This window comes from Brienomyrus brachyistius, chromosome 23 (genome assembly GCF_023856365.1).
Source record: "Brienomyrus brachyistius isolate T26 chromosome 23, BBRACH_0.4, whole genome shotgun sequence".
In the NCBI taxonomy this organism is placed as follows: Eukaryota; Metazoa; Chordata; class Actinopteri; order Osteoglossiformes; family Mormyridae; genus Brienomyrus; species Brienomyrus brachyistius.
The window spans coordinates 12,532,193-12,548,865 of record NC_064555.1 but is presented as its reverse complement, the minus strand read 5'-3'; the positions used below and the strand labels follow the sequence as shown (position 1 = coordinate 12,548,865).

The following is a 16,673-nucleotide window of genomic DNA, read 5'->3' as shown; positions in this document are numbered from 1 at the left end:
TTAAAACTTTGGTTTCGAATAGAAACCTCTTCATCCCGAAACGCCCCGGAGATCTGTGATGTCATGTCTTATCTTGATTTCTATTGGTTTAAAACTTTTTTTTTTTTTGGCTCCGATAAAAGCGCGACTCATTACAGAGTCCGTCAGTCCCCGGGACGCGTGTCTGTAAGCTGTGAGTGTTCTACATTCTCTTACTGAGGAATCAAATATTTCGCACAACATGCGGAAAGCTCTGCTATTTGCACTCATTTTGTTCGGCATTGACTCCATATTTGCAGGTAAGTTGTAATAAATTTGATTTTACTTTAAAACTTCAGTTATTTCTAAAGTAAAAGACCTCTGTTAAGTGGCTTTTATTTTTGAGATATCTCGGTAATCGGTATTCAGTTGCGACCATATTTTAGATTTAAACGGTTTAATTTTATATCTAAAAATTATTGCTTTATCAAGCCAAAAGTAAGTTATATTTGAACAAGTTATTAGGCTATTTTATAATTACAAAACTTTTTATTAAGCATGGATTTTATTTTTCTTAAAATATAATGCGATTAGGTTTAAATTCGTATTTTTAACATTATGTATGTGGCCTATATAAAGTATAATACGTTAAATAATAAATAAATCTATAATGTAAATAGTGGTGGTTCGTGGAATATATCGATAGACACATTTAACTTTTATTCGCATTTTAAGTATGACAAGATGCACAAGGATTGTTTTCTCCAAGGTTTACCTGTAATGATCATACATGACATAGTAATTTATTTGATAACTTCATTACTGAAAACATCTGTTATTGTCATTTTGTCTTATTTGTTAACCCTGAGCGCACATTAGATTATGAAGCAGTCTGTTTTATTTTCTCTTTTTACTTTCTCGGTGAGATTTCAATACCGATTAGTATACGATATGAAATGAACATTAAATGAATTTACGTTCATTTAATTTAACAGACCATCTCCTGACCTTAAACGCTTGAAAAAACAATGGTCTCTGAATTGGGAATTTCGTTTAGCTTAAAGATAACGTAGTATAGAAAAAATCTAAACAGAAATTGACAAGCTATTGGTTTGAAATTCCCAAAGTTATTTAAGAACATCATATTTATCGATTATTTACAAATTTCAAAATTTGTCACATCACTCGGTTTATTATAACGCTCTTTTTCGCCGGGCATTTTTGACCTATAGCTCCATTAGTACACAAGAGGGCGCTATTGGTCTGGACTGAATATTTTTTGGGTAGATAAAGAAAGTGGCGTTTTCGCCTTCATTTTCACTTTTTTTTGTTTTGTCTTTGTTTTTTTCGTATATATGTCGATTAAATGCTGTTTGATTATTGAAGGCCTGTATATAATCAAGATACTGTTGAACTGCTGTATTAAGAATTACAATTTAATAATCATGAATACAATTAATCCGTGAATCATACATTTATATTTACTGATTTAGCACATGCCACAGCTGTCGTGTTTTATGTGCATCACTTGTATGTCACTTTCGATAAAACATCTGCCAGATAAATAAACCTTCCCACAGCTTCCCGGTCAGGTTCTCGGGGCTTGGAGCCTGTATCAGGCAGCAATGGGCCCAAGGCAGGGGCCCCTGAATGGGAGGCCAGGATACTGCAGGGAAAATAATAAAGTTATAACTGTACCATAGAAATATCAATAGACCTGGATTATGTGGCCTGGATGTGTCTGGTGCTCCCAGTTCTGTTGATTTAATGATGTTTAGCCAGTTACATTTGCTCTGTTATCATTATTAATCAATTCAATCAATGCAGAGAATCACATGTAATTTAATAGTAAGTTAAAGCCTTTTCTGCTTTTAAACCGCTTATAGGATTTATATATCAGCATTTTGTTTTTGCTAATTGGGTCCCGTGTAATTTGATGGGGATCCATATTGCTTCTGATATATAAAGGTTTTGTCATGATGAAGTCAGACTTTAAAGGTATAACATCAGAGAGCTACATGGTCAATGTGCACATAAGGCAGATGTGAAGCTGTTATTGAGATTTATGGAAAAGACCAAGACGCCCTTAAGCCAGACAGACATCACTGCACTGCTGCCTGCAGATTCACAAGAAGAAATGTGAAGACTATAACATTACCTTCACAGTGTCCTGTGTTTGCACTGTGTCACAGTTTTTATTCGTTCTCTGGCTGTTTTTCCTACATTAACACAGAGCACTGCTGTGTATTAAAGGCCTGTTATACAGAGGAATGAGCGGTATTACAAACAGCTCTCAGTGTTCATTAGTGGTACTGGATCCTTTGAAGCCATTTAATTAAATAAAGCTAACTGTACAAATCCTAATGCAGTGTGTGATTGTAGTGGCATCAGTGCAGTTAGGATGATTTATATCTCTGGTTAGTGATTGATAATCCATCCATCTTCATTCCACTTATTCCAGTCAGGATTTTGGGCGGCCTGGAGCCCTGGATCTTAGGCAGAACAGGGAACAGGGTTGGGGTGTGCTCTGGATGGGGCGGGATACCAGTGCATCGCAGGGCACATGAGAAACTGCAGATTATACACAGTCAGACTGGAGCTCTTGTTCACACCCATCAGCATGGGGGGGGGGGACAGCAGCTACCCACTGAGCCACTGGGCTGTCCACAGTGGTTAATTATTTAACACTGATAATAATTTTAAATTTTGTTTAGTGAACTCACTGAGATTATAGATTTTTTTGAAGAATTGATTCCAGCATATAATGTATGCAGCAGGCGATTTGTTCATTTTTAGCATGTGGGATGGACCAATGGAGGCTCGCTCCTGATCACACACAGCCAATCAACATGAACTATAACTGTGAAATATCTAATTATGTGAGGGAAAAACCCAAAAACAATTTGAAATTTAAAATATAAAATAAGGTCACACTGTCCTGCTCTTCATTTTGATGCCATTTTATCGACACGCATTCAGGATGTAAGCAAAGCTGCCTGCATTAATACATGCCTCTCTTCCATATTGCATTTTATACAGTTATTAAGGAAGGCAAAATAATTGACACAAGAATGAAATATGATGAACTGTAACATTTATATATATTTATGACGTTTATTTATGTGATTTATAAATAATGTGAAATACCTAAAAAATTAATTTAGGTAAATGATCGGAAACATAGAGTGATCACTGTGATCCAGTGTTTGTAACTGTAATGTGTGTGTTTTGTTTTCCCAGTGACTCACTCCCTGCAGTATGTCTACAGCGGCATGTCAGGGATACCGAACTTCCCGGAGTTTGTGGCCGTAGGGCTGATAGATCATGAGTCCTTTGTTCACTATGACAGCAACAGCCAAAGCATGACTCTTCAGCAGGAGTGGGTAAAGAAGACTATGGATCCTAATTACTGGGACAGGAACACTCAGAATTTCAGGGGTTCGCAGCAGGTCTTCAAAGTAGCCATAGAAATTTTAAAGCCGCGTTTTAACCAAACCGGAGGTAAGTGCTGCATGTTACGTGTTACGTGTTTATCTGTTTAGAGCGACACTCCATATTTTAATAACTCTGCTAATGTGCTTTTTGTAATTATGTGGTAACGTGTGGACTGTTAAAAATATATCAGAAAACTAGTAGACACTTGGTCATTAAATATTGCAAATGTAAAACAGAAATCCTACTGAATACGGATTCTTGAGACAGACCAGTTTTTTACTGAACTGATATTGTGTTAAACATCAAACCATCCCTCTACATTCTGCTTTTCCATCACTTTTCTTCCACTGCAGATAATTTGTGTTGGTTTTTTTTAGTTCTAACCACAGAGAAACTGCACTGTTGCTCTAAATGTTTTCTGCCTGGTTTGCTGTTTTCTTTACTTAATCAGAAATGACAAATGTTCCAAAAATATAACTATTGCAGCTGTTCCATGATAAAGCAAAGACAGAGATCAGAATGTTCACTTTATCAGTGACCTCTGGTCTATAATTCATATTTTTATAATACATACATGAACAGTGGAGGCACTTATGATTATTGATGCATGTTAATATTCCCAGACAAGGCATAGCTTGGCTGTAGGCAGGCTCAGCCCTGTGGGGGGGATTAAGCCCAGGGGATGCCTGGCCCACCCAATCACAAGCTTGCAGCACCGAGGCTGGGCAAATGGCAACCAATGACAGAATGTTTTGGTTGTTGTAAATAGGAAGGAAGCAAGCCAATGTTTTTATTCTGGACTTTTTGAATTCTGCACATCTCAGTGTCAGGGAAACACCAGCAGGGGTCAGTAGACTCAGCATCCCTGTTGTGTAGCACCAAAGGTAGATCTATACTTTATAAAATCTCCCAGTATTTCTGCATCACACACAGCATGCAAATTCACACCAGTGAAGTCATTTAGGGGTTTGTCCCCCAGCACCTGCCCCCAAATAAATGTATGAATTCCCCACCCAGCCTCTGATTGGTCCATGATACCTGCATTGGCACACTTTGAGGACGTGGTCATTCCTTTATACACAGAATTTGAATTAGAATTTAGTTGTCATTGTTGACACCCCACAGTGCACAACAGCACAATGTGTTCTTTGCATTTAACCCATATGTGGCATCATGACATAGCAGGGGGCAGCTAATTCAGCGCCCGGGGAGCAGTGTTTGGGGGTGGTACCTTGCTCATGGTACCTCAGTGGTGCCTTGCTGGTCAGGGATTCGAACCTGCAATCTTTCAATTACAAGCGTACTTTAGGGCTGAACGATTTATCAAATTGAAATCGCGATTCGAAACAACGCGATTAGCAAATCGCAAAGACTGTGATTTAGGACATACATTACACAGCAGGGTTTAAAACTTTTGTGAGAATAGTTTTCCAAATTTATGCTGCATTTTCTTTTTGCTGAGATTGTTTCAGAAAGGTCCTATCACCAGTAAAATCAGCGACCTCCTTTTAACCACCAGCAGTGACATACTTCAGTGTATCACACCTTTTGTTTTTGTTAATAAAAGGTGCATTAGCATACCGCTAACCCATCAAAACAACATTGAGACAGTCAGTAATCCTCACAGCAGCGGAGTCTATGACCCCCAGAAAAGCCGTAAAACCCATAATAGTCGTGTTTATGTCCTATGTGTTTGTGCTCATTGATTTAAGTATTGATTTCCGTAGATTCATCTTGTGAAATTAATCTTAATCCCACAACAGTAATAAAATAAAAGCCTCGCTTTAACATAAATGATAAAAGAACATATCGCTTTAATCGCTATTACAGTTGGGTATGGGCACGTACGATCTTATTATTTAAAAAAGACAATAAAAGGTGACGCATATAATGTTTTCTCATTCGTTTTGTATTTGTCAGAGCAACAAGGCAAAGGAATGATAAGCTCATAGTTCATAATGGAATAATTTAGATTTGCCATAGGATTTTTTGCATGAGAGTCTGAAAGCGTGTTACCCAAACCCGTGGGAGTTTGCACCTCTGAACACATTTTTATGTTTTCCCTGAATTGATTTGTATAAAAAAAATAACCTTATACATTTGTTAAAAAGCGGAAACTTCGACCAACATGAAATTACCAATAAATTACGTCTATTTATTTGACATCTTATGAAATTCATACTACGTTAGAAATTTTTCTAGCTTTATGATTTCAGAACAGCCACTCTTAGGAACTTTGTGGGTTTTGGTTGAGAGTATTAGATTCGCTGCGGATATTATTTATTTTCTAAGGAAGCTGTGAATTCTATTCAGTTTCATCTCAGCTGCTTGAGTGCAGTTTCTCCCTCTGTCCGTGTAGCACATCGCAGTGACGGATGACACCAGTGAGTTTATTGCTTCCCAGAATTCAGCTGCTCTTTACAGCCCCATCCTCCATCCAACCAGTTAGCACAGGAGGGCTTCTGCAGGGATTTATCCAGCTCTGCATGTACCTGCATGCTGTCAGGCAGCCTGGGTCCACAGGAGTTCTCAACCAGTCGTGTAGATGCACTTCTGGCCTGTGAGACGCCTGATTGTTCTGCAGACATCAGCCCCGGAGCAGCTGGTCACGCCTGTCTGTCAGCTGTAGCTCCACACTCTGTTTTGCTGACGGAGGGGAGGGATTCTGGCCAGAGGGGGACACAGTGTCCAGTGTGTCAGCTGCACTGAGCAGCCAATCCCCATTCAGCCTCGCTAGTCACATGACCATCACACAGATATGCAGGTGAATAGTTATTAGCCGACCTTTTGATTAGTAATAGTCAGTCTGGCGCAGTGAGGGTGTGAGCAAGGAATGTCTTTTGGTCCCTGCAGGGAGAAGATCAGGCTGTGAGGAAGTGCAGCTTCAGCCCACAGGATGATAGTTACTGTGAGGTTAGACAGCATCACTGACTGTGAAATCAGTCTCTCTTCTGAATCTGATCCTAGGTCAGTTCTCTTCTTCCTCTGTGAATCACAGCTGTTAGACAGCATGACTGTCACACGCTCACACACAGACATACTGACACACAGATTCACACATACAGTGTGTACCAGGAATCGCGTGTCTCATAGACACAGAGGGGTTTTACTGCTGATAAACTCAGCAGGCCTGTGGGTTATAATCACATCGGCAGGCCTGTGTGTTCAAGGGGGGATCTCAGGAGGGGGGGGTGCGGACAGGAATAAAGTAGGCAGGTCGGGATCAGTGCCAAACAGGAGAGAAGAGCGAGCCTCTCTGTTAGTCGCATTAACATCAGCCATTCCTCGTGGGGCCCTTTGAATTCGCTGTGGAAGTTCAGCGAAAGACACAGAGGATGCAGAGGAAATTTTAAAAAAGCTACGGAGGAAGAGGGAGGCTTTGAGACAATAAAGGCTTAGAGAAAAAACTTGTAAGCTGTGTCTCCCAGCAATCACTATGGGGAATGTAAGATCTCTGGGCAATAAGATGGACGAACTGACGGCGTTAACACAGAGCCAGAGGGAGTATCGGGGATGCAGTTTAATGTGCTTCACTGAGACATGGCTGCACCAGGATGTCCCCCATGTCAAGACTGCGATCATGGGCTTCCACACGGTCTGTGCCGACAGAGACTGTGCCGCAAGCGGTAAGAGTAAAGGGGGAGGGCGTGCTGTGCTGGTGAGTGAACGGTGGTGTAATCCTGCTCACATCACTGTTAAAGAGGCGTCTGCTGCTCGGATGTTGAACTGTGTGCCGTCGGACTTCGCCCATATTATCTGCCCAGGGAATTTTCCCATGTAATCATGGTGGCTGTTTATGTTCCCCCCTCTGCAAACCCGAACACAGCGTGTGACGTCATTCACTCTGAAATAACCCGGTTACAGACTCAGCATCTGAATGCATTCACTGCCATCTCAGCTGATCTCGACCACGTGAATATGAACAGGACTCTCTCCACTTTCACCCACTTTGTAAATTGTCCTACCAGTGAAGGAAGGACATTAGACCTGCTGTATGCTAATGTTAAGGACACTTACAGCTCTTCCCTCCTCCCCCCGCTGGGAAAATCTGATCACACCTTGATTCGCCTCTCATCCTGCTATGTGCCTGTTGTGAACAGTTTGCCAGCAACTCCAAAAACAGTGAGGAGATGGATGGATGAGGCCAATATGACACTACAGGGCTGCATCAAGGAGACAGACTGCCAGGCACTTTGTGAGCCACACAATGACGACAGTGACGGTCTTACAGACTGCATCACTGGATACATTAACTTCTGTGTGGACACCATTGTCCCAGCAAGGACTGTCTGTTATTACCCAAACAACAAGCCATGGATAACAAAGGACATAAAAACCCTCCTGAATGACAAAAAGAGGCTTTCAAAGTTATAAACGGGGAAGAGGTGCGAGAAATACAGCGGAAGCTTAAATCATAGATCAGGGAGGAATTACAGCAGAAAGTTGGAGAGGAAACTTCAACACAGTAACATCAGAGAGGTGTGCAGTGGCATGAGGACCATCACAGGTTACAAACCTAACACCTGTTATGGAGTTGAGGGCAATGAGGAATGGGCTAATGAGCTGAATCTGTTTGACAGATTTGACATAGCAACACCAGCTCACTCCCCAACGGTCACCCCAATAACATCACTGCAGTCTGCACCCCCTACATTCGCCCCCCTCCCCCTTTCTGCCTCTCACCCCCCCTCATCTCCACTTGAATGCCTTGCTAACACCTTCGCCCCAGACACCCTGTCTGACTGCACTCTCCGGGGTAACACCCTCACACCTCCCCTACATGACACCTCCCCTACGAACATCACCGCTGCACAGGATGAAGGGCAGTTGAAGAGACTTCATGCAGGCAAGTCTGCAGGCCCTGATGGTGTGAGCCCCAGGATCCTGAAGACTTGTGCCTTCCAGCTTAGTGGAGTACTCCAATATATCTTCAATATGAGTCTCAGCCTTCGGAGAGTCCCCGTGCTGTGGAAAACGTCATGCCTAGTCCCTGTACCGAAGACACCACGTCCCAGTGACCCTAAGGATTACAGACCCATGGCACTAACGTCACACATTGTGAAAACCCTGGAGAGACTCATCCTGGAGCAGCTCTGGCCGATGGTCCAACCACTTATGGATCCGCTTCAGTTCGCCTACCAGCCCCACCTAGGAGTGGATTACGCCGTCATTTACCTTCTCAACCGAGTCTAAACCCACCTTGACAAGCCAGCGAGCGACCGCTGTGAGGATCATGTTTTTTTATTCCTGCAGTGCATTTGACACCATCCGTCCGGCTCTGCTGGGGGATAAACTAACAAGGATGCAGGTGGATGCCCCACTGGTATCCTGGATTGTGGATTATCTGACTGGCAGACCACAGTATGTGCGCTTAAAGTGCTGTGTGTCGGACAGAGTGATCAGCAACACCGGGGCACCGTAAGGAACTGTGCTCTCCTTTCCTTTTCACTCCCTACACCACGGACTCCAGCTGCTGCACAGAGACCTGCCACCTTCAGAAGTTTTCTGATGACTCTGCAGGAGTTGGATGCATCACTGGTGACGAGAACGAATACAGAACTGTGGTGGACACATGTCACTTGGAGCAAGGAAAACCACCTTCAGCTCAATGTATCAAAAACAATGGAGTTGGTGGTGGACCTGAGAAGGACCAAACTGTTAGTGACGCCGGTTTACATGCAGGGCGTCAGTGTGGAAAAGGTGGAGGAGGACAAACACCTGGGTGGTCAGTCTGTGGTGGTTAGTGCCATCATGTATGCTGTTGTCTGCTGGGGCAGCAGCCTGAGGGTCATGGACATTAACAGACTCAACAAGATGATCAAGAAGGCCAGTGAAGTTGTGGGAGTAGAACTGGACTTTCCTGCACACCCGCTCCACTGTATGCAGAGCAGCCACAGGAGCTCGTTCAGCAACAGGCTAAAACTTCCACGCTGCACAACTGAGAGACACAGGAAATCATTCCTGCCGATCGCAATAAAACTATTTAACTCACAATCTGATCACTCAAACCACAAATCACAAACATAAGCACAATCACCTTAAATAACCATGTGTACGGTGCGTACGTTTGCTGTAATAACCCAGGTACTATGCAAATTGTGTTTAATATATACCACGTGTTAATTATAATTGCTGCTATTGGTTTAATTTTTATTGGTTTTTATTATCTATCCATCCATTTTCCAAACCGCTTATCCTACTGGGTCGCGGGGGGTCCAGAGCCTATCCCGGAAGCAATGGGCACGAGGCAGGGAACAACCCAGGATGGGGGGCCAGCCCATTGCAGGGCACACTCACACACCATTCACTCACACATGCACATGCAATTTAGCAAGTGCAATTAGCCTCAGCATGTTTTTGGACTGTGGGGGGAAACCAGAGTACCCGGAGGAAACCCCACGATGACATGGGGAGAACATGCAAACTCCGCACACATGTGACCCAGGCGGAGACTCGAACCCGAGTCCCAGAGGTGTGAAACAACAGTGCTAACCACTGCACCACCATGCCGCCCCCGGTTTTTATAATTTTTATTATTATTTTATTTTAATTACTTTATTGTTGTATAGTTCTATTTAAATCTCTTCTATCATCTGCACTTAACTTTCCTAAATCTTTTATTTTCATCAGGAGTTTGTTTTTGTAATGTAAGAGAATTTCCCCACGGGGATTAATACAGTGATTCTGATTGTGATTCTGAAGGAGCTGGACGCGGGTGACGCTGATCCCCGCTGATCCCCGTTGATCCGCCTGTCGGCTCCTGGAATGGAGTGACAGTCAGGAAAGCTGCTCTGGATGTAAAATCCTGGGTCACAGAAGCAAAGTTACACATTCATGTAAAATGTGCTGAAGTGGCGTTTATGGTCAGTGTGTGAGCAGCGAGCTGCTGATAGTCACTGGTGGGGGGGGGGGTGGTGAAGCCCCCCCTTCACTGCATTAATTGGGGGATGTTTTGGCTTCATAAACAGAAGTGGGCAGCCTGGCATAGAGCTGGGGGCCCGGGGCCCCATTCCCTGTGTGGCCCTGATTTGGGGTCTGGGTAAAGCTGGCAGGTTCCAGTGCAGACGCACACTGGTGCAGGTGGATGTACACAGTGTTCCTCTGGCTGGGGCCCAGTAGAACTCCCAGTTAAGATGACTGCTGCCCCCAGTTCCTCTCCCACAGAGGTGGTGTGGTCACAGACGGGGCCGTCCGCCTCCAGCTGCAGTGAGACGCGCACGTGGGTCTCGGGGTCCAAAGCCCAGGCTGCCAAGCAGCTCTGCCGTTATAAACCACAGTGACGGTGGTTCGGTTTCACCATAGAGCTGCAGTTTGGTTCATGACGGACTCAGAGTTATAGTGACATCCATTCAGGGGGAGTCACTGGAGCAGGGGACTCAGACGCTGTCATTACTGCCCCCAGACGGGATCGCCCCTGTCACCCTGCTGCCCCAGCCCTGGAAGCTCCTCCCCTTGCTCCTCCCCATCCCTCCCCCCCTGCATTTCCCTGGCAACACGTTATCCTCCTCACATACTCCTGCCTATCAAAGCTCCTGAAATCATCCACTGCACGTGGCAGGAGCTGCCCCCCACTGGGGCACGGCCATGTGACCCCCCCCCCCCTTCCCCGGCCTGCTAAGTGACGCCCTCTGCACGCTTCATGTTAGTCGCCTTCCTTATGCCCCCCATCAGCGCCTCCTATCAGCTCAGGAAACCGCGTCTCTCGCGGTGGAAACGCTCCGTGGGCTGCGACAGTGACTCTGTATTCACAGGTCCTGATGGCGGCTCGGGTGGTCGGCCAGACTGCCTGCTTGTCTGACGGCCTGATTGTTTTTTCCCCTTTAATGACCCTGCAGCCTATTAAGCAGTGATTTATACACACATTCATTAAAACCCTTTTAGCAGTGAGCCAACACTCTCTGAGGTCAGACCCCATCAGCCTGTTCAGCGTGACGTTAGAGGAGCTGCACACAGCAAATGGCTCCATGTTATAAGAGCCGCTGCCGTTTCCCCCGCCGTCTCACGCTGCCTGGACTCTGCGGCTCCCGAAAGGCCGGATCTTTCAGTCTGTGGGATGCGAGCAGGTAACAGCAGGGGCTTCAGCCGTGAGCCTCACACTGCCGCTGGAGCTGGGATCAGACCCCAAAGCCACCTGCTGTCTCCTGTTACGGTGATTTTACAAGGGCGTCTCGGGCTTAACGAAGGGCGTAACATTAGGATGGAGAAAGAGAAACGCAACCAATCCGGCTGCTTGAGGTTAATAAAACTGCAGTTTTTTTAAAAAGAAACGAAACGGCACAAAACAAGCAGTACATCTTCGGGGGGGGGGGAGCTAGCGCCAATATACTAAACAAAAAAAGGTGCCCTGGCTGGGACTCGAACACAGACGTCTCATGCGGCAGGGAAGGATTCTACCAGGGAACCAGTAACTAACGAAACAAGCAGCTCTGTAAACAGAAAACACAGGAAAAATACAAAACCTGACCTGCCTCCCTGTATAAACCAAAAACAGGAGGAAACACAACAGCTGAGAATAAGTGTCAGTCACCCCCACCGATCCTGAGAGCGCAGTGTGCATGTGACACACGCTAGTGCACGCGAGGCACCGGCATGTTCACACCGATAACAACATCACCTCTCCGTATACATACCGCGTTACGCCACAAGCCCAGCGGAGTGTTAATCAGCGACGGCGGTGCTGTACAAAGTGAGAGGGGAACCTCCGGAATCCTCCATGAGGCCATCAGTTCATGAGCATTAAAACCTGGCACGTCCGGGGCAGCCAATCCGCTCACTGCACGTAGGGTGAGGTCAGGGACCTGTCGCCATGCCGACCGAGGCTGGGAAAGAAAAAGGGAGGATGGGAAAGAAAAAAGAAACAAACGATACGCCGTTGGATGTAACGCTGCAGTAAACAGCTGGGAGCCTTTTCAGCAGCGTCCGGTGTTTGTGTGCGGAGGTCAGACCCTGCAGCCGGAATCATCATGTGACTGTCGTGCTCGTAGCCGAGGCCCTTAACCCCAGCAGCCCCACCTGCGCTGGCCGCCCTGCACCCGCACCCCAAACTCTCCCCGCTTGTACGTCGCTTTGGGCAGAAGCACCTCATAGATAAATGTAAAAGTGCTTTTTAATCCACACCTGCAGCCACCCGGCCAGTTTGAACAGCAGCTTCTCCAGCTGTGACTGTGGAGCCCAGAGTCTGTCCAGAGGAAACAGGCAGCGTCTGACACGCGCTGAGCGGGAAGCTTAGAGTCACAGGTCTGCTGGGGGGGCGTGTCTGTCAGTCAGGGGGGAACATGGGGGTACAAGGAGGGAACCACACAAACGGGGGGGCGCAGAGAGCCGGGGGCAGGTCCCAGCCCAGTGCCCCCCACTGAGCCCCCACCTCCGCTGCCCTGTGTGTGAAGCTGGCAGCAGTTTGCTTCTTTCTGGACGTCTGTCCACACAGCCCCCCCCCCCCCCCCCCATTGTGCTTCAATGTGTCGCCGTAGCGCCGATTCCCAGCAGTCCCAGCGTTTGCCGGAATGATGCCCGGCGTCGACTCGTACGTCCCGTCGCTCAGATGAACCCGAGTGAAAGACTAACAGAACCTTCTAGTAGCTGATTCTCTGCGGAGTTTCCCTTTGAATCTCTGGTGCTCAGAGTCTCTCGCTTTTATCCGGTAAAGCGAATGATGACAGATCTTAGGGTCAAAATGGTGTCAGCCTCCTCGCAAACTTTAAATGTGTAAGACGCCTGTATCACTGGCTTGGAGCTCAGGCGTGGACTGTGAGCCGCCTAGTGGGTCAGTTTGGACATCAGAACAGACTTTGTGGGATGAACCAAACACCAGGGGTGTGTGCTGCTCTCCTGTCATCCTTACAGAAGCAGCAACAGCCTCAGATCCCCCTTAGTGCTCGTCCCACGTGGTACAGACCATTGCGCTGTAGTGGGTCAGTGTGTGAGGGTCAGGATATACAGTCACACATGGAGGTGTGATGTGCGGCGCGGCGTGTGAGTGTGTGGCTGCTCTTCATCACCCCACCCTCCACATCCTCTGTCCGCCAGAAGCACAAGAGGCCGGATGTGATTCCTGCGTTTTCGTCTCCCCCGGTTACAGGGACTCGCCTGTGGACCGTGAGACGGGCTGGGAAACGTCTGCCTGCTCTGTGTGTGTCAGCTGCAGGGGGGTTATTATTACTGTGTATCTACACACCGTATTTCACACGGGGGGGGGGTTGCACAGGGGGAGAGTCCAGGCCTGAGGACACTGTGTACATAGGAGCGACTGGATGTGCAGCGTCGCTTTCTGTGAATAAAATGTGTGGTTTTCAGGCAGGGGGGCTGATTGCAGGTGACACAGACAAAGGGGTCCGTCTGACCCCGACTGAATGCTGATGTGGCTCCTCTCGGGCGTCACACTGAGTCCCGTCTCAGGACATCAGAGCATCTGGGCGGCATCACTGACGCCTCATGTGTTTCTGCACAGACCCACACAGCATGGAGTCCTGTGTCTGACTCACACACTGATCCACAGTCACACCGTCCAGTGACTCACTAGGTAAACTGTGTGTGAGTCTAAGTCGCTTCAGCAGGGGAACCTGAGACTGTTTATTTATCTTTTTTTATTTCTTAAATAAGGCCCAGCTGCTTTAATACAAAACAAAGTGTTTATAAACAGTCACTTAATTAAGTACACTTAAATCCTCAGCCTAGTGTGGTGTCTGTGTGTATGTGTATGTGTGTGTGTGTGTGTGTGTCTGTCTGTCTGTCTGTCTGTCTGTGTGTGTGTGTGTCAGGGAGTTGGATGAGGGACAACCGGGGGGGTTGCTGGTTTGGCTTTGGTGGTATTATGGTAATACTGTGTACTGCAGTATTTTCATTAGAAAATACCCCTCCCACTCACCACCGGCAAATATTATTGGGAAATACATGATTCTGTTGTTATCAGCTTTGTCTGTGATGATGGGGGGGGGGGGGGAAGTTAGGCTTGGGAAATATTGTCACACGTTTTTTTTTCTCAGCCAATCAGGACTCAGGAGCCCCTCATGTAGATCCTCAGATTCAGTCTTTATTGCAACATCACAGTTAAAGCCGAGGCTGGACACCCTGCAGTCTGTGTCTAACACCAGTTCATGCTCATCTGTTATACATGTTCTTACACCTTATCAGACACGTCGTCCTCCAGCGCGTCTCTTCCTTTCCCGATCGCCAGCCAGACCCCGGTGGTTTGTGCTCCCATGACCAATAACTTCCTTCCTTTCCTCCTGAGGATGGATGTTTGTGGCTCAGCTGTCCTTGGAGTGAGGGCCGGTCCAAGGCCCAGAAACACGCTTATCAGATTAATACCATGTGAATTTCTAAAGAGCTCATGTTCTGTTACAGGCCACACTGACTTACTGTTCTAAGGTTACATTCCCTCTGTGTGTTACATAGCTTTATATTCCATAGTATCATGGTAATACTATATACCGCGGTATTCTCATTAGAAAGTACCCCACCCTCCGCTCACCCCCGGCAAATTTTATTTGGAAATGGCGGAATAGCGTTGTTTTTCAATGTCTGGGCAGTACGCCAGTAGGCTGTTATGTCAGATCCCATCCAAGCTGAGTGCTGTCTGCCAGGGAGTGTCGAGGTGCCGGCCATAAAATGTGCTGCTGTCAGTTTGCGGGAGACTCCGGTAACTTCCGGGAGAGCTGGGGTGTCTGATTTTTACTCTTCCAGCTCATGTGTGAATTTAATGTCACTCAGTTAAAAAGGCCTGAAAGCTGCAGTGTACATGCAGGATGCTGAGAGTGAGGAGCTGCTGACTGGCCTGTTTGAAATGCTGTGAAAATGAAGCCTAGAGGATGAAACTGTATCAAACCTGCCTGCTAATTCTCTCCTCTTTCTGTTCAGGTATCCACACATATCAGCAGATGTACGGCTGTGAGTGGGATGATCAAACTGGGGCCACAGGTGCTTTTCGTCAATTTGGCTATGATGGGAGTGACTTCATTGCATTGAACTTCAAGACCATGACTTATGTGGCTCCAATGCAGCAGGCGGTTCCCACTAAACTGAAGTGGGACAATGACAGAGCTCGGATGGATTACTTAAAAAGCTACTATAACCAGGAATGCATTGAGTGGCTGAAGAAGTATGTGAGCTACGGGAAGAGCACACTGGAGAGGACAGGTACAGTACAGCAGGTCTGGGACTGGGGCTGTCCTGCTTAGCAGATACACTGAGTGTCAGGCTGTAACACACTGGAGGGCACAACAGGACCTAAATCCTTGTTCATCCTTCACTTTTGTTGTGTTCTTACAGTTCACGCACTTTTGCATACATGCTACATTTGTACAGCAGTGATTTTCCAGCAGATTGACAGATTCCACCTACTGGAAACACCTAATAATTAATTCCTTCCACATGCGCAATCGACGCACATGAATGTACCAAAATTCCGCTACACCTCCAATCTGGGCTGTATGCTCAGTCTGTGCCGACACCCCCCCCCCGCTGAAAGTGAAGATTGAATCCATCCACAGCAGCACCCTGCCCACATTACAGTGTGTGAGGGGGGGGTGAAGTCAGGGCATGACTGCAGGCATTCAGTTCAGCTTGTACTCATTCTCAGGCATTATATAACCACACAGACCACAATGCCCGAACCCACACACAATTTTTATTTTTTAAAGTCCTAATCTTTAGCCCCCCCGTGATGTTTAAGCTCCTCTCATCTCCTGCTCCCCCTCCCATCTCCCCCCCATGTGCTTCTGTCTGCCGTCCCACCTGGACTGATTCTCATAATCAGCAGTATTTCATGGTATTAGATTCCTGGCAGAAATACTAAGAATACAGCTGAGGGGGTGGGGGGGGCACAGCTCTCTCTGTCCTGATGCAGGCTTATAGCTAAAATGTGTAGAATATTAATCACATTATGTATTTACAGGAGACATTACTGGTGATGAAGTGTAACGTTTCATTTATGTTTTTGTCTTTCTCCCCAAGTCCACCCTGAGGTGTCTCTCCTGCAGAAGGACCCCTCCTCTCCTGTCACCTGCCACGCAACCGGCTTCTTCCCCAAAGGGATCGTGGTGACCTGGCAGAAAGATGGAGTGGACATCCACAGTGATGTGTGGGTGGGGGAGACCCTGCCAAATGGAGATGGAACATTCCAGATCGCATCAAAACTCACGGTGAAGCCTCAGGACTGGAAGACGAACAGCTACAGCTGTGTCGTGCAGCACAAGAGCCTCCAGGATGACATTGCTGTGCTGCTGGAGGAGAAGAACATAAAAAGGACCAATCAGGGTAAGAGGAGCAGCGACACAGTAATG

The 16,673-nt window shown here is 46.6% G+C and overlaps 2 protein-coding genes and 1 long non-coding RNA gene across 7 annotated transcripts in view; 2 read left to right on the top strand and 1 right to left on the bottom strand.

Moving 5' to 3' along the window:
* The window catches only part of psmb8a (proteasome 20S subunit beta 8A), a 76,140-nt gene that overhangs the window by 35,646 nt on the left and 23,821 nt on the right, over window positions 1-16,673 (bottom strand). The gene's annotated exons all lie outside the window — the stretch shown is intronic.
* Window positions 1-16,673, top strand: part of LOC125719457 (class I histocompatibility antigen, F10 alpha chain-like) — a 33,158-nt gene that overhangs the window by 14,268 nt on the left and 2,217 nt on the right. The window contains exons 1-4 of one of the 4 annotated variants that reach the window (XM_048994246.1): window positions 148-278; window positions 3,199-3,459; window positions 15,250-15,528; window positions 16,345-16,647. The exons of 1 other annotated variant lie outside the window; for it this stretch is intronic. In XM_048994246.1, the coding sequence (XP_048850203.1) occupies window positions 221-278; window positions 3,199-3,459; window positions 15,250-15,528; window positions 16,345-16,647 (901 nt within the window). In that variant the 5' untranslated portion in view covers window positions 148-220. Of the gene's footprint in view, window positions 1-147; window positions 279-3,198; window positions 3,460-15,249; window positions 15,529-16,344; window positions 16,648-16,673 lie in introns of those variants that run through there. 2 more of the 4 variants (XM_048994247.1, XM_048994248.1) reach the window with 2 other exon arrangements.
* LOC125719463 (uncharacterized) lies at window positions 3,468-11,702 on the top strand. The gene is made up of 2 exons (XR_007385095.1): window positions 3,468-10,244; window positions 10,277-11,702. It is a non-coding gene; the product is annotated as an uncharacterized LOC125719463 (long non-coding RNA).